At 36.3% G+C, this 22629-nt stretch overlaps 4 protein-coding genes across 5 annotated transcripts; 2 read left to right on the top strand and 2 right to left on the bottom strand.

Moving 5' to 3' along the window:
- Nucleotides 1-83: 83 nt before the first annotated feature.
- Nucleotides 84-12482, top strand: LOC122314298 (vacuolar-sorting protein BRO1-like). 2 transcript variants are annotated; one of them, XM_043129798.1, is made up of 8 exons: nucleotides 84-767; nucleotides 1059-2009; nucleotides 6231-6320; nucleotides 7743-7811; nucleotides 9260-9400; nucleotides 10202-10250; nucleotides 11478-11581; nucleotides 11691-12482. In XM_043129798.1, exons 1-8 carry the CDS (start codon nucleotides 84-86, stop codon nucleotides 12213-12215), a joined length of 2613 nt encoding a protein of 870 aa, XP_042985732.1. In that variant the 3' UTR covers nucleotides 12216-12482. The 2 variants fall into 2 exon arrangements, with proteins under 2 accessions (XP_042985732.1, XP_042985733.1); XM_043129799.1 differs by lacking the exon at nucleotides 6231-6320.
- Nucleotides 12483-12867: 385 nt separating this feature from the next.
- On the bottom strand, nucleotides 12868-16771 carry LOC122313678 (loganic acid O-methyltransferase-like). Its single transcript, XM_043128852.1, has 4 exons — nucleotides 16664-16771; nucleotides 16198-16445; nucleotides 13523-14120; nucleotides 12868-13403 (listed from the first exon to the last, which is right to left on the bottom strand). Exons 1-4 carry the CDS (start codon nucleotides 16769-16771, stop codon nucleotides 13230-13232), a joined length of 1128 nt encoding a protein of 375 aa, XP_042984786.1. The 3' UTR covers nucleotides 12868-13229.
- A 20-nt stretch (nucleotides 16772-16791) lies between these two features.
- On the bottom strand, nucleotides 16792-17936 carry LOC122313677 (loganic acid O-methyltransferase-like). The gene is made up of 3 exons (XM_043128851.1): nucleotides 17862-17936; nucleotides 17083-17322; nucleotides 16792-16929 (listed from the first exon to the last, which is right to left on the bottom strand). The coding sequence occupies exons 1-3, from the start codon at nucleotides 17934-17936 to the stop codon at nucleotides 16792-16794; spliced, it is 453 nt and encodes a 150-aa protein (XP_042984785.1).
- A 3412-nt stretch (nucleotides 17937-21348) lies between these two features.
- Nucleotides 21349-21912, top strand: LOC122313676. The gene has a single exon (XM_043128850.1). It carries the CDS (start codon nucleotides 21349-21351, stop codon nucleotides 21910-21912), a length of 564 nt encoding a protein of 187 aa, XP_042984784.1.
- The last annotated feature ends 717 nt before the right edge of the window (nucleotides 21913-22629 follow it).

Here is a 22629-nt window from a genome sequence, read left to right as displayed (position 1 = left end):
TTTGCATCACCCCGAAATAGAAAGACAGTCTCGGATTGACTCGCCCAATTCTTCTTCTTCGATCCAAGTCCGATTCCTCTGCTATGGCTGGATCGGCATCGTCATCATCGGCTACTACCACCAATATAATGCTCGCGATCTTCGAGAAGAGGACCAATTCCGTCGACCTCTACCGCCCGCTCCGGAACTTTATCGCCTTCAATTACTCGGACCGCGAGGCCCAGAACCTCGAGGACGACCTCCAAACTCTTAACCAACTTCGCTCCGATATCGAGCGCCTATCCGACCCTACACCTACCGCCCGTCGAGATCTCCTTCAGAATTACTTCAAGGCCCTCTGCCTCGTCGAGACTCGCTTCCCCATCTCCCCCGACAAGGACCACATAAACACTGTCACCTTCATCTGGCAGGACGCTTTTAAGCAGAAGCAGAAGGCCTCGCAGCAGAACATTCATTTGGAGAAGGCCGCCGTGCTCTTCAATCTCGGCGCGGTGTACAGCCGGATTGGGCTCTCCTACGATCGGGCCACGGTAGATGGAAGAAGGCAGGCGTCACACGCGTTCATGGGGGCGGCTGGGGCGTTCGCGTTTCTGAGAGATAATGCGTCTACAAAAGCGTCTATCGGGAGCTCCTCCACCGTGGACATATCCATCGAGTGTGCCGGCATGCTCGAGCGCCTGATGCTGGCTCAGGCGCAGGAATGCGTGTTCGAGAATACCATCGCCAAAGGGAGCACCCCGGGAGTCTGCGCCAAGATCTCCAGGCAGGTCTGTGTACAAAAATTTCTTTGGTAACAACTAAACGAATTAGATAAGTGATCAAATTTGGTCAAATAGATAGGATTGGTAATTTGGCTCATTCGTAAAAAACTTGAAACTGGGATTTTTGCAATAGAGATAACGTGCTGCTATAGTGAACTAAATTGTAATTTGGAATTCTCGAGTTCATATTTGTAACCCACATGTAGAATAAAGTTTGATGTATCATTATGTCGGGTTTGTTCAGTCATCGATATTCTTTTTGTCTTAAGTTGCTTAGAGATATGGACGTCATTACAGGTGGGGGTTTACTATGAGGAGGCTTTGGCAGCCCTGAACGTTCCACCTTTGAACCAGCATTTTGACAAGGGCTGGCTATCTCACGTGCAACTGAAGACAGCTCTGTTTTATTCAGAAGCATGCTATAGGTACAGTTTAGAGCTTCACGAGAAAGAAGAGATTGCGGAAGAAATCTCACGGTTGAGGAGTGGGGTTAGTGCTTTAACCGAGGTAAAGAAATCCTCAAAGGGTGCTGCAGCACAACTTCTGGATGCAATTCACAAGTTGGAGGCTAATCTAAATCGAAACCTAGAGAGGGCCATCAAGGAGAATGATAGGGTTTACCTCATGAGGGTTCCTTCCCCAAGTTCTTTACCACCTCTTCCTGCATTCTCCTTGGTTAAGTCAATGGCAATGAATGACGTATTGGATGCAAGCAAGGAGAAGATGTTTGCAAGTCTTGTTCCGGACAGTAGTGCTAAGGCTCTTTCCAGGTACACTGAAATGGTGGATGACATTATCCGAACACAAGCTGAAAAATTACAACAAGCCAGTGAGTTGACCCGGGTAAGGCTCAAGGAGATGGATCAACCGGAATCTATATTTGCCTTAGAAGGCAATTTTACTCTCCCTACAGATCTTAAAGAAGATGTGGAGGCAGTCCAGATAAGTGGGGGCCCAGCTGGTTTGGAAGCAGAGTTGGAGCAGCTTAGGGATCTGAGGAGGGTAAACCAGGAAGTGCTGGTCCAGATAGAGGAACTCCTGCAGAAAGAGGAAGGAGAAGATGCTCAATTTAGAAGCCAATTTGGAACGCGTTGGACTAGACCTCAGTCCAGCACTCTAACAAAGAACTTACTGGATAGGTTGAATAGATTTGCGGCCAACTTGAAGCAAGCAGCTGAAAGTGATGGCCGTATCGAGCGATCAGTCAGGGAACATTCAGCATTGATGTCAATCCTTGATTGCCGTCCTGTATGTTTGTTCAATGGTTTTAATTATTTTTTTGTTTTTTTAAGTCAATAAGAGATTTTATTCCAAGTAAATAGGCACAGCCTAAGGACGCAGGATGCAGTATACAAGTGAGTATGCCTAAACACAAGCTAAAGCAAAACAGTACTAAAATAAAACATTACAAATATTCCCATCCCTTACAAAATTCTTCACCCAAAAATATAAAGTGCTAAAGAAAAAATCCCTAAACTCCCCCATAGAACGTTCACAATCTTCAAAACACCTCCCATTTCTTTCCAGCCGTAAGCACCAAAACAAACATAAGGGAATCATCCTCCACACTGCTGCACTGCCTCTACATCCCACTGAACCTTGCCAGCAAGCCAAAAAATCCACCACATGCATAGGCATCACCCAAGCAATGCCTACTCTTGCTAGAATCTCATTCCACAATATTGTCGCCACCTCACAGTGAAGAAAAAGATGGTTAACAGATTCACCATCATTCTTTTTTGATAGGTAAACGATAATATTAATACGAATAGGCAAAGCCCAAGTATACAGATTCACCATCATTCTTACACATAAAACTCCAATCAACCACAAATAAACCTCTATTCCTCAAATTATCCGTGGTTAATATTTTCCCAAGAGACACCAACCAACAGAAAAAAGCAACCTTGCTAGGCACCTTTGCCCTTCAAATACAATTCAGGGCATTTCAGGGATAGTCTTTAACTCCCTGACTAAGTAATGCCTTATAAAAAGATTTTACAGTAAATCTGGAGTTATTTGTTTGCAACCACATCAGGCTGTCCTCTCTATTCTGATCAATTTTCATGTCATATAATCTTCCCAAAAAGTCAGGTACCTCACCCACTTCCCAGTCCTGCACATCTCTGTCGAAATCCACATTCCACTGAAGCATGTTATTAGAAATCTTATAAGACTCAGCCATTGCAGCCCCTTTATCTCTAGCAATCCTAAATAAATTAGGATAAATGTACTTAAGAGCTGAATCCCCGCACCAAGTATCATGCCAAAAATAAATATTTGCCCCATCCCCCACATAAAAAGCCCACCATACTAACCAATGGACTTCCACAAGCCACCCCATACAGCCCTTTAACTTTATTTGTGCACCAGCTCCCCCACATCCTCGGGGTTAGGTTTGGATGTTGAGATGAAAATTTTTAGTTTGAGATGAAAGTTGAAAATTGAATAAAATATTATTTTTTAATATTATTATTGTTTTGGGATTTGCAAAAGTTGAATTGAGATTTGAAAAAATTAAATTGTTTATTATATTTTATGTGGGAATCTGAAAAAGTTGTAATGATGAGATGAGATGATATGAGAATTTTGTGTTTGAAAAGACTTCCAAACCTAACCCAATATCCACAATTTTTTTCCATAATTCTTACTCTTAAAATGGTATCTCCAAAGCCATTTCCCAAGTAGAGCTTTATTGAAAAGCTTTAAATTTCTCACACCCAAACCTCCATATGAAACTGGTTGACAAATCTTGTTCGAAACTCCCAAAATTAAATTTTCTTTCCTCCCCATTACCATCCTACAAGAAAATTTGAAAAATCCTCTCTATTTTTTTTTTTTTTTGCAACCTCCACAGGTAAAGGAAAAAGAGAAAGGAAATATGTGGGGAGATTAGACAAAGTACTCTTAATCAATGTAGCTCTTCCCCCCCACCCCCCCCCCCCCCCCCCCCCCCCCTTTTTTTTAATAAGTAAGAGAAAAATATTATTGATCTGAAAGAAATAGGCATAGCCCGCGTACACAGGAAGTATACAAAAAACAAATAGCCACCTCCCAATCTTCTCAATAACCCCATCCCATATAGAAAGTGTTTTTTGAGGAGCACCCAAAGGTAATCCAAGATATTTCAAAGGTAAAGATCTAGCTGCCTTACATCCCAAGATATTAGCCAAATAAAAAATAGTCCTGACCATACCCTCTGGAATAATTTCAGACGTAGATAAGTTAATTCTAAGTCCTGAAACAGCTTCAAAGCATAGCAATAAGGCTCTCAAAGCACGGAGATGATCTTGACTTGAATCACTAAGGATTAAAGTATTGTGTGCAAAAAAAGTAAATCTGAAACTGTAATGCTGCCCTGTTAGTCATCTCCCACCATAAATCCCGACAAAAAATTCCTCTTCATAGCTACTTCAATGATACGACTCAAATCATCCATAACTAATACAAAAAGATAAGGATATAAAGGGTCTCCTTGCCTTAGTCCATGGGAGCTATTAAAAAAACCCACTGAAGTGCCATTCACCAATAAAGAAAATCTGGCTGTCGAAATACAATGTTTTATACACAAACACCACTTCTCTCCAAAACCAAATCTCCCAACTAAATAAAGAAGAAAGTCCCAATTGACGTGGTCCAAAGCCTTTCCATGTCCAATTTAACTAAGATTCCAGATATACCCATTCTAATTCTGCTTTCCAAGCATTCATTAGCAATTAAAACCGAGTCCAGGATTTGTTGTACCCTCACAAATGCATTCTGAGACTTCGAATTAATCTTGTCCATGACCGCACTCATGCGGTTAGCTAGCACCTTAGAAATGATCTTATACACCCCATTCACCAAGCTAATAGTGCGAAAATCCCTCATATCTCCAGCGCCTGCCTTTTTAGGAATAAGTAGTATTAAAACTCTTCTCAAATTTTAAGAATGAATTAAATTCTCCAAAAACTTTCATATGTCTTCCTTCGCAATATCCCAGCATGCTTGAAAAAATGCCATAAAAAAACCATCTGGACTCGTGCCTTATCTTGTTTTGATAGTTAATAAGAGTTTTATTACCGTAAATAGGCATAGCCCAAGTACATAGGAAGTATACAAGAAGAAATACCTACATACAACAGCTAAGAAGAAAGAAAAAAAACTAGAAAAACTCCAACAATTCATCACTATTCAATACAAAAGCCTTAGCCCAAAGATATAGCGTTTTAAGAAAAAAATCCCTAATTTCTTCCAACAAACCTCTCCAACCAATCTGCACTAAGATGATCAATGGACTCAAAAGACAGCCCATCTAACTTAGGTCTCCAAGAATATTCTTCCCGAAAAAGCTTCTCATAATAATTCACAAAAAGATCTCCAATCTCCCCATTATCAGTAATTAGATTATCACCTACATGAAGAACCTCAATAGCATCATGTCTACGGTGTGAATTAGCCATTTTGTGAAAGAATTTCGTGCATTTGTCACCTATTAAAAAAAAGGAAAATCTGGTTAATATAATATAGTTCTTGTGGGATCCATCAGTCATGCACTTAAGCAAATTGACTATATGGAAAATGCATTAGTAAGAGTTTCAAAGGCATTCCTTTATCCATTGTTTTGTCTTTTGCATTTTTAGTTTTTTTGGGACAAAATTTGTAGCACTTTAAGTTTAGTCTGTGTTTGTTTTAGTGGAAAGTTTATTTTATTTGGTAATGATATCTTGAAAAGATATTTATTACTAAAACATGTGGTTTCCAATTTTCAACTGGTTTAGGATTGAGTTATTTTTATTAGAATGGAGAAATGGAAAGAACCTCAGACAATGAAGGTATTGATACTTTCAGTTTATGAGGACTTTGCTTTCTGAAATATCTCTAAAATAAACTCAGCACCTCAAAAGTTTAGCTTTCTTCTTCTTTTTTATTTTTTATTTTTTATTTTTTTTAATTTTATTTAATTTTATTTTTTATTTTTATTTTTTAAATACGTTCTGCAATAGAATTCTGGATGCATTTTCCTACCATATAAGACTTTAGTTTTTCCAAATTTTTTAGAATAATTCCCTGTGTACTTGGGCCACGTGTATTCCTATCAATAAAGTTTTACTTTACTTGTCAAAAAAAAAAAAAAATCTTTAGAAGTTGTTAGGATTTTATTTCTTTGTTCTTCATTTTTAGTGAAACAAATATAGCCCAAGTTTTCATTCACCTTTTCTCACACCAATAATGAAAGCATTTTGCAGTGCCCACTTCTAATTTTTTTTGGGATAATCAGAATTCACAAACTACCGACAAACTGTTTCATTTAGTTGCTTCATTTTGTTTTTATCCTGTATCTGTCTTGTTTAGATTAGCAATCTGGGTATAGCTTTTGACGCTATGGATTGGCCAGCGTTGTTTACCTTAGCATGTTTTTAAATAATTTACTGCTGTCTATTGGTTCAACATGCCATGAAATCCTATATGTGGATTTTCTTTCGTCAGATTGAATCGGCCCTCCCATCTTTAGCAAGACCCATAATGTCCCTAGATTCCAATGAAGATGCTGTCGTCGGTGCCCTGAAGCAGAGCTTGGTAAATATTTTCTTTAATATTTTTGATAAGGAAATGTTAATTTTATTGATGACAATAGGCAGACCTCAAGAACACAGATCAGATTTTCCCCTTCTTTAATTTATATGAGCCAAAGATGTCTTTTCCACATTTTTCCAATGCTTGATTATGCCTTTTTTTTTATTTTTATCATTCACTCCTCCCCCTGGCCCAGCAACCCCCCCCCCCACACCCAAAAAAAAAAAATACAAGTTTTTTGGCAGAGTATTATGTACATTCATATATTTTCATCCTCTCATTTGTTTGGAGAATACTTTCTTGATCTGTAAAATATAGTAATGATAAAGCACGTGTCAAGTAGGGGCTGAACTTGTTTGGAGAATGTTTTGAAGCTTTAGACAAGATGTAAACAATCTAGTCACATCATACTGGTTGTTTCAAATAACTTACCGTGTAGATGTCATGCTGTTTTAATAGTTAAAAATGGTATGATGTTATTCCATTTTTATCGAATATATGATTTTAACATTTTTTACTTAAATATAATTGGTATCATATATTTATATTGATTTGTTTTCTGTGGTTGGACTTTACTTTTGGCATCGCTATTCTAGGTTTGGAAAGTCTGACTTTTAATGCTTAGAATTGGTAGAAGGATAGGTTTCTCATGAACTCCTAGCTATTCGTAGAAAGATTGGAGAAAGAAGTGTTTCTGCACTGCATGCGCCACATAAGTTGTTAAGAGTTGCGAATATAAGTTGCATGTGACACATAAGTTTTTTACTTTCTGCTTTTTGGGCTGCGGTTATTGTTTTGAATGGGTCAAGTTCCATGATTTCGTTGTATATATCTCTAGCTCCTAATTGTAACTAGGTGTTCTTAGTTGTATACTTTCTATGTACTTGGGCTATGCCTAATTCTTGCTTTACTAATTGTAACTAGGTGTTCTTAGTTGTATACTTTCTATGTACTTGGGCTATGCCTAATTCTTGCTTTAATAAAAAATCACTTTTGCTTGTGAATAATTACAAGGAAAGAAGTTAAGCATTGACCAGTTGCACTGATGTTTTGGACTTGTGCTTGATGACTGGCATGTGGTACATTGGCATGCAATGTATCTATATATCTGTATAAATACATACATACAAGCATGCGTGCATCTCCAACTTATCCACTTCTTGTGTCAACATGTTCTCAAAACCTACATCTTGGTGTACATGGTATATTGGGAACTGGAAACATTGGTGTAAACTGGAATACATAATTTTTCTTACTTCCAAAGGCCTCTTAGGTAAAGTGTCCCAGAAATAAGATCTATCCATCAAGTATTTTGCTTTGAGATTAGATCTAAAGGTCCTATTCCTAATCTCAAAGGTGTTTTAAGGTTTGTATGTACTACTTTTGTGTTTGACTATTTTTAACTTTGCATGCTTAATGATACAGAGGCAATTGGAAACTCTTGGTGCACAACGGGCTGGTCTTGAAGACATGCTTAAAGAGATGAAAAGGAAGGTGTGTTTTATTATCAATAATTGATAGATTTTCATTGAAAGAAAAGAGTGCACCCTTGTACAGAAGAAGTGCAGAGTTATGCCTTGTTTGACTTCTTTATTGCATGCATATGGTTATTTAGCGGCCAGGTCTTATGTCTTTATTTATTTATTTTTTGAGGTGACATTGGTATTTGTATTTCCCCTCAATCCCACCAAAAATGCCAATGAAATTCAAATGGCATTTTCTCCTATAAAAATAAAGTGTAGGTGAGGTCTTGAGTTCATGACCCATCGGGTGCGTAACTTACCAATAAATGAAAAAGAGGCAAACTGACCCAGAAGAAAATTGTGGACTGATATGTTCTCTGGTTTCAACTAGGGGTTTTTTTTTTGGTTCAACATGTATACTTGCTTGGGCTCTTTGTCTTGAGCTAAACGCGGAACTAATGGTTATTCTTCACTTGTTTTTTAATCTTAAGTCATTTCTAATAAAATGACTCTTAACCATAAGATGCAGATATCGTTTTGGATTGTTTTGAGGTCCTTATTATTGCATGTATTTTCATCAATATGAAAAGGATTAGATGGGTTAAAGTTACGTATAATTGTTGCAAAACGATCTTCAAGCATTAGTCGTTTGCTGCATTTGCCTAATTAGAAGAAAATGTTTAAAATCTGTGTTGTTAAGGTTATATCTTGTACTTTTTGTTGTTCATTATATCAAAAAAGTTTTATCTTTAATAGCTGCATTATGATAATGTCCAATGAATATTAGGTCCTATCTCTTTAATGGCCTAGATTTTCATGGCTTTCTTGTTTTCATTACTGCGAACTGGATAGGTCCTATATCTTGTATACCATCTTGTGTACTTGGGCTATGCCTATCATCATTAATAAAATCGTTTACTTATATAAAAAAATGTCCAGTGAATATTAGAAACTATTAAATCCAGCTGAATAATTTTGGTTTTGAATATTCCATACAAGTAAGAACGGAGTTAAAATTTGCAATTGCTACTCTTGTTTTTAAGATATGAACCAAACAAAGATAAGTGCAAAACAAGGATAACACAAAAAAAAATTTGCGTTATTCTTCTTTTGCACTTGTCTTTGTTTTTGGCATTTTCTGCACAAGCATAATCTGATGTGTGTTTTCCAAAGAGCATGTTGTATTATAGTTCGTGTCTTTTGCATGTAGAAATCAATAAGTTGGATGTTTGCTTTCTACAAATGTGGCTGCCTATTACTGTGATCAAATTGTATAATGATCAAGTGTTCCTTCTATGCAGTTTGTTGTTCCCGTAATTGGTAGTTTTACAGTGATACATTATGACATACTCGATTGTGCTTATACTCTCTCTCTCTCTCTCTCTCTCTCTCTCTCTCTCTCTCTCTCTCTATATATATATATATATATATGTATGTATATATATTTAGTAAGTGTTTATGCTCTACATATGGCTTCAGGATGATATACTACCTAAGCTGATGACATCAACTGGCTCCTACGAGGATCTTTTCAGGAAGGAGATATCAAAGTATGATCACATTTGTGAAGAAATTGCCCAAAATATTGAGGCGCAAGAACAATTATTGCTGCAAATCCAGGTCTAATTCTTTAGGGAAAAATACAAAACCCCATTCAAACTATCACTTAATTTACAATTAACCCCATGCTATCAATTTGGCAATGATGAATCACGACTCCACACTAGGAAAAACTTTCGGTACCCTATTTTCCCTTAAAAGACAGTCACCTCTGAAAGTTCTCGATCCAAAGGACAAAGTATCCTGTTAATTAGAGAAATTTTATAGAAAATATTTAAAAATATAAATGTTTTCTAAAATGTTTCATAAAAAAAATAAAAGGATTAAACTTTAATTAAGGAAAAAATGATTATTTTATTTTTTGTGCTTTTAGTTTTTCTTGATTGAAAAAAATTACTTATGCCTTTTTTTTAAATTGTTCTTAAAAAAATAAATTTCATTTTTTATGTTTTTATTTTATTTGAATATTTTTTTAAAAAAATTATTTTTTTTATTTTCCCTTTTTTACTTTTTATTTTTCAATTTTTTATTAAGTTTATTGATGTCAAACTTTTCATGGAGGTTGTGGATTGCCATTTTTTGGTAGTTTAGGATGGTAATTGTTAAAATTGACGGTTTGAGAGTGGTGAGTGGTGATTGCAAATTGGGTGCTTCACAATTATTTTTTTTTAATTTTTAATTTTCCCAGCTTTTCATTTTTTCTCTTAATGGCATCTTTGTATTTTTTTCCCTGCTATGCATCAACTTGACATTTTTACCCATATAAGTTATAACTGTTAGATTCTGATATTCATGAGGTTAAAAAGGAGATTTGGATGAAGCATTTTCAGCATCTTAATAACATTGTTATTTTTGTTACAGGCTCAAAATAATGAGTTTTCAGCGATCTTTAACCTTGAAGATTATAAAGGTTGGTTTTTTGGTTGGGTCATTTCTTTTTTAAGGACACATTCAATTTTTTTTCTTTACTCTTTATTGTTAAATGTGTGAAAGATCTTCATGCATTCTAAGCATTTTACAGCCCAATGCCATTTAAAACTTTTCACATTTACGTTATGCTTCAGGCATATCAGTTTCTATTAGCTAGTCTGACTTAGGTGTTTTTTCAAATGGACATGGAATACTAATCAATATGACCATGATTTAGTAGTTCATCTATGACATGGTTTATGAGACCTTTTTTTTTTTATAAGTAATAATCAAATTTTGTTGAAGGGAATGAAAATAGGCATAGCCTATGTACACAGGGAGTATACAGAAGAAACGCCTAAAAACTTTCTAAACATGCTAAAAGATAAGAAGTCATGAACATTGGTTCCGGGAAGCACAATAGCTGAAAACCAGAGCATTAACATGTGTAAGAAAAAATTCTGAAGCTCCGCCATAGTGTGCTACGTATCTTCAAAACACCATGCATTCCTTTCCGAACAAATACACCACATAATGCACAACGTTACCATCTTCCAAAGTGCCCCCACCTGAGGACAGCCGTGAATGTCCTTCCAACAAGCAAGTAGATCAACCACCTCCAATGGCATTGCATTACCCAAGGAGCATCAATTCTTCTAAAGATCTCATTCCACAAAGTTCTTGACACCTCACAATGCAAAGTTCTTGACATCTCATTCCACCCTCAATGGTTTATGAGACCTACCTGTTTCTCAAGTATGTTAATCAACTCATGGGTGTGTACCTTGGTTTCTGAAAACTTTTAGGAGCAAGGATCCGTGTCCAATCTGTTTCTAACAAATAAACCTGAATCCCGGGACTTGCATGTATAGGGGTCTGTTTCTGTGCTGGGCCATCCAATACTACTCTACCATTCGTGTTTCTCCGAGGTTATCATTCTGGTGGTCAAATGACATCACATTCTCGGATTATCTTATTATTCATTTTCTTCTTTTTTTTTTTTTTTTTTTTTAATTAAAAAAAAAATGTGATTATACCTTTCCTCTATTGTCCCTTCTTTCTAATGATGCTTATTTTTGCTTAAGTAGGTCCTTGCGTTCTTTCTAAACATTCTACTATAACTTTTTGCTTTGATGATGCTTATAGGCTGCATTTTACAATTCAAAGGAGTATGGTATTCTCTTTTCATATATTTTGATTTGATCTTTTTGCCCCTCAATATTTCCAGCATCGCGTGAAAAATGTTACAAGCAGATTCAAGCTGCCATTGCAAAGTTTCGTGAGATTAAGGAGAATATAAATGAAGGATTGAAGTTCTATGTTACTTTTCAGGTAATAAGTTGATCAGTTGTTGCTTTATAAACTTGGCCTATTTTTATGTTGAGAAAAGGGGTATATTTTCACACAATTAGCTGATATATGAGGTGTGTTTTTCCAATAGGATGCAATCACAAATGTAAAGCAGCAATGCAGTGATTTTATCATGACCAGAGGCATCCAGTGCCGGGAAATGATTGAAGATGTGCAAAGACAAATGGCCGGCCTAAGTTTCCAAGATGGCAAAAACACAGTTGCGAACAATTACCCTTCAGTAGGATATCAAAATCAGAGATCCAATTTACATCAGCAGGCAGATCCTCGTTTACAAACACCTTACTACCATACCCGTGAGCAGCCAACAATGGCAGGATACGGTCACCCGCCTGCCCCTTACAGCTCCCCACAGCCGCCGCCGCCGCTTCATCCATACCAAGTTCCACCTGCTTCTGCTGCTCCATATCCACCTCCTCAGGCCCAACAGCAGCTACCTGCAAGCCACGAGTATGGCCAACCTGCTTATCCGGGGTGGCGAGGCCCATACTACAATGCTCACGCACAACAACCTGGATCTCTTCCTCGGCCTCCTTATAACATTCCAGCTCCCTATCCTCCTCCTCACCAAAGTGGCTACTATAATCAACAATAGCGTATCTGGGTAGCTTCTGACCCTTTTGACTATATAATTTGTTTTTGCTTGTGTTGTATTTATTATCTGTCATGTTGTTCCGTCCTTCATTAAATGGATAGGATTAAAACTAAATCTCATTTATGATTGTGTAGATTATCATCTTGATGATCCCTCTGTTGGTCTGCGTAATGTGCTTTATATGTGAATAAATAGCATACACGATGATTTTCCTATGTATAGCTTTTAATGAATGATGAGAAATATAGAATGGCGTTAATTATTGTACATGTTTGATAGACAATCTTCCATCTACTAGGGAGGCATTCTTCTCGTGAAACGTTGAAGATGAGAATTTCCTGTCAAGTCTCTCTTTCCCCTGTATTTTTTTTATTTTTTATTTTAAATTTTCCCGTGACTTCAGTATTTTTGTTTAATCTGTGTGGAACGGAACAAAGTGAACGTATGATCTCTCTTTCCCCTGTATTTTTTTTATTTTTTATTTTAAATTTTCCCGTGACTTCAGTATTTTTGTTTAATCTGTGTGGAACGGAACAAAGTGAACGTATGATCTCAAGATTGAAACACAAGTTTAACTGATCTTTTTTTTAGATTTATCCATTAAGATTGTAACGCGACATTTAATTTTTTTTGTTCATCTCAAAGATCAGATCTCGGGGAATCATTGTTCTTGATTGTTCTAAAACTAGATTGAACCATACATGAAACAAAAATGTAAAAGAAAAGAGTCTGTAGTCACATTATTTCCCTCTAGATTATATAAAGAAAATAGATCATTGACCTTGATTACACTAAGAGCTGAAGGAATTGGAATCCCATTATTATTTGGTTTGATGAAACTAAAGTTTAATCCTTGCGTTTTAGAAGTACAAACAATGTAATGTATTTGTAGGTCTCGGGATATAAGAAAAAGGAGGAGCCTGCAACTTTCTCAGAGTAGCGATTAAACAACTCATCCATGATCTCATTTCCAAACTTCTTCACAAATTCTCCTTCCAATTTGGCTCTCATGTATTAAGCACGCATTGAGGGCTTCGGCAAGATAACATGCTTCTTCGGGTTATTCAGATTTTCCATCCTCTCAATGGTGAAATGCTCATTTCTTCCAATCAATTCCTTCAATTCCTTATGGGAAGTGTAGTAAAGGGGCAAATTGAAAGAATCCACCTTTGCTTCACTCACTAATCCCTGCAGTTTGAAAAAAAAAAACCATCATTTACAAAGCACAGTGTATGCCTCATGCAAACAAGAACAGTGCCAATTTCCATCCTAGTGTGATTTTTTGTTTTAAGAAACTATTCACTTACTTCTTTGGCCATGTCCATTAAGCAAGATCCTAGAAGGTCTAGTTCTGTGCCAATAACAGTGTCAGAATTGCTCAAGACATCGGGGACGGCAGGTAGGAAGAGTGCCAACAGCCCTCCAGCCACAAGCTCTTGTGCTCTAGCACTAAGAAAGAACTCCACGTCCTTGGCAAACCGAGTTGCATAGGCCTCCCCAACTTGCTTTGGCGCATTAGTGTAGTGAATCCTGCCTTTATTCCATGCAGGAGAACTCTCATCCATGACCTCTATGGGGACCCTGGACAGCCAGTGTAGCGCATAAGAGGAGTGAATGAAAGGAAGAGATGAGTTTGGAAACAAGCGGGCATGGAAAGAACCCGGCACCCCAGCTGCAAAGTATTGTCTGTTGGGAGGAAGGGACTTGAAGAGAGTGTTGAAATCATTGGAAGAATGGTCATTGAAGAACACTTGAAATTCTGGAATCTGATCAGTGTCAAGTCCTCTTGATCTTGATCTGTATAGGAGTTCAAGGGCCTCTATTATGTTTTGCACAGCGATGAAGGTATTGGTTCCTGTAGAACAACCCAAGTCTGCTATACACAGAACTAACTTTGGAGAAGTACTAGATGAAAGTGTGTTGATGTCGAAGTGATTAGTAACGTAATTTATGATTTTAATTTTGTGAAATGGATAAAAACATTTCTTAAAATAAATAAAAAGTGGTGGACCAGGATCATCAGATTGCGTGCCGACACATCGTAAGAGTAATTGATATGTGATATGGAAAAATACACTACTCTGCTCTACTTAATTAGAAACAAGTGGTAATTGCTTACGTATTCTTGCTTGAATTATTAATTATACGCTATATATATATAGTGGATCCATAAAATATAATTTGGTTTACTTTGTCTTACTCAAAAGTCTTGACCATCAATATCATGTATTAATTTAAATTAAAAAAAAAATCTATTCATTATTTATTTTTACATTATTTTATGATGTGGCATTTGATAATTTATTCATAAATGAGATATAATAAATATTATCTAATTATCTAATATTACATCATGGGATGGCGAGATGAAGATCATAATTGAGATGATGAATAGCGTTAATGCTCCCTTCCCAAACATTAGTTAAAAAAATAAAATATTTTTTAATTTTTCATTTAATTATCACAATTAATTTTTTCAATATGAAAAAAAAAAAACAAAAAAAATTAATACCATTTTTAAAATTTTTAAAATAAAAATTAATATTATTGTAAAAGTTTTATATTTTTTCGAAACGTATGAACATGGCATTGGAAATATTTGAGTCATTTGACTATAAAAAATTAAAAATGAATGAGACTAAGATATGTGAGTCAGTCAAATTGTTTGTCCATATACCAAATCTATCGCTACCACGATTAATGTAGAATGATATTACAGCCTTTTGCCATTGCCAGATTTCTTCCCATGCCCCATTCGCAAGAAGTAAGGCATGGCCACCACGTGGCTTAATTACATGCATGCATTAACTTCGCACAGAAAGCTTTGAATATTATATATGGGCTTCTGGAAACTATTAATATTAAACCTAGAAAAACATAATTGAATATTCCACTGTTCAACTTTAAACGCCAGCATTTTAGGAGTCTTTAAAGTATCGTGGACTCCATCCATTTGATTATTTGGCTATTCAGAAACACTGACTGCTAGTTCTATAGTGTATTCCATGCATTGAACAAAGCTCCCTACCCCCCTCCCACTGACTTTGACCTCAGTAATGAATGATCAGTACTGTAATGACTAATTTTGGTAAGAGTAAAAGTAATATGCGTGTCACAAGGGACAAGGATTACCATGCATCGATCTTGTAGTAGCTAGGTTTCTTGGATATCCTCATCATGTTCATCGCAATAAGCTGCTTATCATGATTGATATAGCTCTTTCCCTTCTTCTCAGTTATCAGCTATGCAGTAGTGAAATAAAGGGGGCATATATCCAAGCATTGAAATATTTCTTTGCAAACTTTTATGTTTGTTTGAGAGGTCTAGATTTAGCCATGCATCAGATTACATCAGTAAATTATACCAATTAAAGAGGTAATTCAATTGTTAGCATTATATATTAAAGGAGTAGGTCTTCCTTTGACTGTGTTCTAATTGTCCTGCATGCTTGCTGCATGCATCATCTATAACACACCATCGGTGCAACGCAAATCATGATTCCGTACTTGTAATTTTTCCTTCTTTTTTCAACCTAGGCAAAATAGAGGAGGATGATCAAAGGATATTGGCTTCTTTGTCTTCTTCTCTAAATGCATTTCTGTAACTATAAATTCTGTTCATGTGGGTCTCAAAGAATTGGAGACAAAACTCCGTTTATTTCTTCTTGACTTGCTCACAGACGTTGGTACATGCGTCATAAACGTAATTACTTAATTTGGTGCAGCTTTTGAATAATCAAATCAAACTGCACCAAATGATTAATACCTATATATGAAAATGCTGAAATTTTCAACAGTCAGTGACAAAACATTTCAGCATCTTTCTGATATTATTCCTTCGGATTGAAATTTGTTGATAGAAGCATGTTCATTAATGGCGGTTCTAGAGCAATCCTAGTTCCAGGAGTAGAAATAAGTTTTCCAACTTCCCAATCCGAGTAAAGGCTGAGGTCTTGGAGAACTGTTCAACCTTGTCTGAGTACCTCTCAAAAAGTTGGTCAAGGAGCTCAGCTCCAAAGTTTTCGCATAAGATGCCTTCCATTACCGCTCTTACATGACCAATGCACAATCGAACATCTTCAAGATTGCTAAGGTTTGGTGGGTAGTTTATTTCCTCTGACTTCTCAATCGTAAGATGCTCGATATTTGAGAGCACTCCTTTTACTTCATTGCCAGTTGGGATAAAAATGGGTAGATTGAATGAGTCCACAAGAGCTTCACTTACCAGCCCCTGCATGCATGTTTTTAAGGAGGCAGAATTAGGAGAACCGTAAATAAAAAAAAAAAAAACAAAAAAACCTACCCAAATATGATAATTATACAAATTTGCCGTTCAGATACTCTCCAATTGCTTGACTGATAAAGATAGTTCAGTGCAGAGAGAGATGGACAGAGATGAACACACACTCATGTGAATTAGTCCACAAGTGGAAGTGATCAAAATCTTACCTCTTTAGCCATATCTGTAAGCGCACATCCCAAAATCTCAAATACTTGCATGATAATTGACTCAGAAGGAAGGGTTCCCTCTGGGAGGCAAGGCATGAGAATTGCCATCAATCCATGGCTGGTCAATTCTACAGCCCTTGCTCTGAAGAAACCCTCCTAACAAATTGTTCTGTGTAAGCCTTCACAACTTCAGAAGAACTACCCACGTAGCTAATTCTCCCCTTATTCCATGCGGAAGAGTTCTCTTCTGTCACTTCCTCAGGAACCTATGTCAGCCAGTGAAGAGCAAAAGAGGAATGCATGAAGTTCATTGAGGCCTTGGGAAACAGTCGCCCATGAAAAGAGCCCGGGACTCCGGCAGCCATGTATTGCCTATCAAATGGAAGCGTTTTGAACAGTGTATTGAAGTCGTTACCGACATGATCATTGAAGAACACATGGAATTCAGGCGGTTTATACTCGAGAATCTGGGTTTTGAAAGTAAGCTCCGTTGCTTCTATTATTGTTTGGACAGAGGCAAAGGTGTTGGGTCCAACTGAACATCCAAGATCCGCAATTCTGAAGACTTGTTGGTTTGCAGTATTCAATTTGTTTTCGACTGTTAGCTTCTCTTGGATGCTATTGCTTAATAAGACCTTTGCACGATATGATCCCTTTCTCTGTGTTCAATTAGTATAATGGAAAGCTTGGTTTTAGAATTCACTTTGATCATAGATTCATAGTAAATTAGCGCGCACACAAAAAAAAAAAGGGAGAGAAGAAGAAGAAAAACTGAATCTAAAAGGGAATCGAATCAAGGAATGAAGAGAGACGAAAGTAGACGACAGTAAGCAATTAAAGAAAAGTCCAAATCAGGTATGAGTTTATATTCCAAAAAAACTACTCCATGTTACAATTGGAGCCCATGAAATCATTATAAACGAAAGAATTTCTCATTCCCATGCAACGTGTAATTCCATTCATCAGTTGAGTACTATCACAGTCTACACGCACAGGTTGGAACTTTGACAAAATTTTCAGCTTTTGTTCATTCTATGATCGATTCAGGTTAACCTAAACATATATATTATGGTGGGCTTCATAAACAGTTATTATGTTAGTTTCATTCACTTGACCACATGAGAGCTGCTTTCATCGAAGCTAGCTTTCACCTCATTTACTTTTTCATCTGCTCATGTAGGAAAAAGAACAGACAGACCTGTTGCTTGGAATTGTGGGTGTAACTGTTGGGGCCCTCTCCACCGTTCATTGCGATTATTGAGTACTCCCCCATCACTTCTCTGTATATCACACTTTCAGTTCTTGCTCGTAGTGGGAGTGTTGGATCCTGATGATCAGTCTTTTGTAAATATATAGTGCGAGCAATCTTTGGGATTCCAAATTGTCAAACAAGGTATAAATTATTTTGTGAGCTTTGAGACCGCAGGGATGGTGACAAAGGGAAAACACACTTTCATGCAAAGACAAAATCAACCCGGCCTGCTTCTTATTACATCATCTGCTTGCATGAGAATGATTCTGATCACCAGTACCATTCACCAACAATATCCAGTAAACATGTATATGGTACGGTGGACCAGAATAAGATCACATGCCGAATCATCCCTGATTAAAGAGCTCATTCATTATGATCAATATGACTAGGTGCGTAATTGATAGGTCGACATCGATATTCGAGCATGCAGCCAAAAACATATGACTTAGGTTGATAGAATATGCATGGTACGGTTGAGGCTAGCTGCCGGTCATGAAGTTATAATTAAATGATCAGGCTCCACCCAATTAGGTCCCAAACCCAAAATTATGAATGACCAAAGTAGCAGATCGACATTGGCCGGTGGCCGGCCGCTTGCAACTAATTAACGTTCCGAGCAATCAATTACTTATCACCTAGCTTTTTCCTTTGCAAAGGTTGGTGTTTAGAATCATTCCAGCTTCAAGAACACGACGCTTGTAAGCCTTGGACTTATATCTAATACTGTTCATTCAAGAGTACAAAATGAACTACCAATAAAACAAATGAGAAATGATATTTGTAGTGGTGAAGAATGTAAATATTGTGTAATCATTTTAAAATAAATAAATAAATAAATATGAGACTTACATAAAAATAATAATTTTTTAATAAAAAATTTTATTATTTTTTAAAATAATTATGTAACATTTACATCTTTTATAAGTGTATATAACATTACATCTCATCTCATTTACGTGATCAAGGAATACATGATATTTGTTATTGGATCTGTTGGCACCTCGATCTGATTTTTTTTATTTTTTATCTTGTAGATTACTGGTTGGATTATATTAAGAAACAATTTTCAACATGTAGATTACTAGTTGGATTATATTCAAAAACAATTTTCAACATTCTCCTCATCGACTCGATCGACCAAGAAATACAAAGTTTAAAATTAATTAACGGAATGTTTGGAAACCGAGATCGTGAGATGAAGATTTTGTAAATAATAATGAGATAGTTTGGATTAAATATTTATTAAGTTTTGAAAAACGGAATTAGATAAATAGTTGAATAAAAAATATTATAAAATTATAAAATTATATTTTAATATTATTTTTATTTTAAAATTTGAAAAAGTTGATTTTTTTTATTTTTTATTTAAAAATTTGAGAAATTCATTAAGATTAGTTTGGAAAAATTATAATGATTAGTTTGGAAGTGTTTGCATTTAAATAATATTTGAGAAAAAAATAAAATAGATTAAAATTAGATAAATTAAGACAAGAAGAAATGAAAATTATTTTTAAATATTTGGATACGTTGCTCACGTTTTTATTTTATATATATATATATATATATATATATATATTTTTGGGCTGTCTCACCTGCAATAATTAAATTGTTATTGGGGCTCCACCCCCACCCCCACCCCCACCACTGCATCCGTATTCTTATATTTAATTTGATGCAATCATTGAATTAAACAAAAATTCTACAAGTGCGCGCGTGCCCCCATCCACCACCATATATTATTATTATTATTATTATTATTATTATTATAATCCTTTAGAAAAATGCCAAAGCCATTGGGCCAAAGCTCCATTAATTCACTGCTTAAACCCATTCATTTGATCAGTTGAATTTTCATTTTTCACTGTTAAATTAAGCACAAGAGCCCACCAAACAGATAGCTAGCTAGCTGTACGTACGTGGCCTCGAACTCTTGTCGATGATTAATGTATAGGACATTGGATCGTCCTTATCGTACACAGGGATTCAAGATTTAAATCGTCTTTATTTTGCCTCATGTCCCAAGTTGCGAGTAGGATCATTTAATTTGCATGTGACATGAATCCCACCGACAACTACGTACAATATTCTTCAAGGCAAACTATATAAGAAAATGTTAAAATAGGAAAATTACATAAGCGACAGGCATCATGTCACTTTTAATCCAAGCATGGTAGCTAGCAGATCATAATTCATGATGAGTAGTAAGCTTTAATTATATGGAGTACTTGGAATATACCCACGAACTTGTGTTTTATATATCCTGGCCTTTTTGTTTGACTTTACATTGAAGTTGCACCTAGGATCGCACTAGTACTTGTTAGTGCCATGAATGATATATGTGGGTTTTAACATTAAAGTAAGGTAAAATTTACATATTATATATATATATATATTTATTTATTTATCTTCAGATTAATTATTATTGTCTAAATTAAAAAAAAAAAAAAGAGTCATAAATAGTATGGATTTGAACATTAAACTTAAAACTTGCTTAATGTATTAATATTGTCCCAAGTCCCAACAATATATATAATGAAGAAAACCATATCACCTTGTCTTTTGTCTTGATTATTGTATGAGTTCTGTTTCACATGAAGGTTTTGCTCCCCCAGGTGATGATGCAATCCACATGCGCATCACAAAGGCCCGTGGAAAGGCACGGAAAGTAGTGTCCGAAACCCCACGATTAATCTTGGTGCCCGTGAAGTTGACGAGGAGGACAGCAAGTCATACCCCCCGTGTACGTCCAAAAATATCAAGAAATTTATAGGGTTTTTTTTTTTTAAAATTTATAAATATAATTTAAATAGGGAGATGAGATGAGATGATTTTAGATAAAAGTGAATAAAATATTATTTTTTTAATATTATTATTTTTAAATTTAAAAATATTAAATTATATATTATAATTTGTATTAAAATTTAAGAAAATAATAAAAATAAAAGGAGATTGAAACACTTTTACTGTTCCAACGAACAAGATGAAAATTCAACCTCTTCTGGTCGGTCACCATTAACAGCTAGCTGGCTTAGCTACGGAGAGATTCCTGATCAGCGGGCCCCACACGCATTCATAGCGAAAATTCGCGTGTCAAAAGCAGGCATCAAACAATGAACATGCACTTTCTCAACCTTTTCCCAACCATTCAATCCCCAGCAGGCAGTACGCGCATTCACAACACATACAGCCCACCACTGACCACTGACCACACCTTTCCCTAGTTTCTATCTATCATGCGACACGCACACGATCTTTTTAATCGCTTCTGCTTTTCTATCTATGTTTTTAGGCTTCCATTGACTTGTTTTTATAAGTCACTCTCTATATAAATTCCCACCCTTAAATCTCCCCCTCCAAGCAGAGTATATACCAGTTTTCTGAGTTAATTCACCTCTCTCTTTCCCAAGAATTTTCTTCCTTTTTTAAGAATATGGGGAACTATATTTCATGCACTCTTGCCACCCCTTTGATCAAGAATAAGAGGGCAGCGAGGGTGATCTTTCCCGGTGGTGAAGTCCGACAGTGCCGCGAACCCGTCAAGGCCGCCGAGCTCATGTTTGAGTGCCCAAACTTCTTCCTCGTCAATTCCCAGTCCCTTCACATTGGCCGGAGATTCTCCGCACTCAGCGCCGACGAGGAGTTAGAGCTTGGCAACGTTTACGTCACGTTTCCTATGAGGAGAGTGAATTCTATAATCACGGCAGCGGATATGGCGATTGTTTTCATGGCGGCCAACTCTGCAGCTAAGCGGATATCCGGTGGAAAAGTCAGGATCTTGCCGGAGTCCGGTACCAGTGGTAAACAAGAGGAGGCCTCCTCGTATGAGGCGGCGGCGGCGGCGGCGGAGGAAAGCGAGGTTCGAGGTTCAAGGCTGAGTTTGGAGGACGGAATTGAGGGGCTTTCTGGGCTAGAGATGAAGTATAGGTTATCGGTATGCAGATCAAGGAAGCCAGTATTGGAAACGATAAAGGAAGAGCAAATAATTTCAAGATAAGATTATAAATATGCATGTATTTAGGTAATTAATTCATAGGGTACGTAGGAATATATCTAATTAATGTTGATGATATAGTGAATATTCATGAATTTGCTCTTAATTATTTTTTGCCTGGAGCGGAGATGATTGCTGTTTTATTTATTTATTTAGGGGTTAATTAGTGCATGGGTAATTACCAATTATGCATGCTGGCAAACTTGTAAAACTTGATGCTGGAATTTGATCGATGCGTACTGGTATGTTATGTTTGGGTTGCTGGTAAACTAATGAGATGATATGAGATGATTTTAGATAAAGTTGAAAGTTACGTAAAATATTATTCGAATGTTGTTTTTTAATATTATTATTATTTTCAGATTTGAAAAAGTTTAATTGAGATTTGAAAAAATTGAATTATTTATTATATTTTATGCAGAAATTTGATAAAATTGTAATAATAAGATGAGAGTGTTTCTCCAACCAAACAACCTCCAAATGTGGCATCAATATATATTTAAGTCTCTCGGCATTGAGTCTTAAGGTTGAATCCTACAACTGGAAGCATTCATAATTATTGGTGATTTATTGGTTCATGGATTGTTAATGCCCTTGTGGTTGGGGTTGAGGTCCGATTATGACTCAAGTCCGACTTGTAGGGTCATTGGCTCATGGATCGTTAATGCCCTTGTGGTCAGGGCTGAGGTCAGACTATGACTCAAGTTCGACTTGTAGGGT

The sequence above is a fragment of the Carya illinoinensis genome, chromosome 6, assembly GCF_018687715.1.
Source record: "Carya illinoinensis cultivar Pawnee chromosome 6, C.illinoinensisPawnee_v1, whole genome shotgun sequence".
NCBI classification, from domain to species: Eukaryota; Viridiplantae; Streptophyta; class Magnoliopsida; order Fagales; family Juglandaceae; genus Carya; species Carya illinoinensis.
Note: the sequence above shows the minus strand (reverse complement) of the source record. Positions and strands in the feature narration are given on the sequence as shown.

What these genes read in the sequence shown, in the direction of transcription:
- LOC122313676 (XM_043128850.1), top strand. Translation starts at nt 21,349, where the DNA reads ATGGGGAACTATATTTCATGCACTCTTGCCACCCCTTTGATCAAGAAT.
- LOC122313677 (XM_043128851.1), bottom strand. Translation starts at nt 17,936, where the DNA reads ATGGGGGAGTACTCAATAATCGCAATGAACGGTGGAGAGGGCCCCAAC. An exon ending in CCCACAATTCCAAGCAACAG is followed by an intron (nt 17,323 to 17,861) that starts GTCTGTCTGTTC and finishes AATTGAACACAG; the next exon opens with AGAAAGGGATCATATCGTGC. An exon ending in ATGTGTTCTTCAATGATCAT is followed by an intron (nt 16,930 to 17,082) that starts GTCGGTAACGAC and finishes TGGCTGACATAG; the next exon opens with GTTCCTGAGGAAGTGACAGA.
- LOC122313678 (XM_043128852.1), bottom strand. Translation starts at nt 16,771, where the DNA reads ATGGCAATTCTCATGCCTTGCCTCCCAGAGGGAACCCTTCCTTCTGAG. An exon ending in CTTGACCAACTTTTTGAGAG is followed by an intron (nt 14,121 to 16,197) that starts GTACTCAGACAA and finishes ACTTTCATCTAG; the next exon opens with TACTTCTCCAAAGTTAGTTC. An exon ending in TAATGGACATGGCCAAAGAA is followed by an intron (nt 13,404 to 13,522) that starts GTAAGTGAATAG and finishes TTCAAACTGCAG; the next exon opens with GGATTAGTGAGTGAAGCAAA.
- LOC122314298 (XM_043129798.1), top strand. Translation starts at nt 84, where the DNA reads ATGGCTGGATCGGCATCGTCATCATCGGCTACTACCACCAATATAATG. An exon ending in CAATCCTTGATTGCCGTCCT is followed by an intron (nt 2,010 to 6,230) that starts GTATGTTTGTTC and finishes TTCTTTCGTCAG; the next exon opens with ATTGAATCGGCCCTCCCATC. An exon ending in TAACCTTGAAGATTATAAAG is followed by an intron (nt 10,251 to 11,477) that starts GTTGGTTTTTTG and finishes CAATATTTCCAG; the next exon opens with CATCGCGTGAAAAATGTTAC.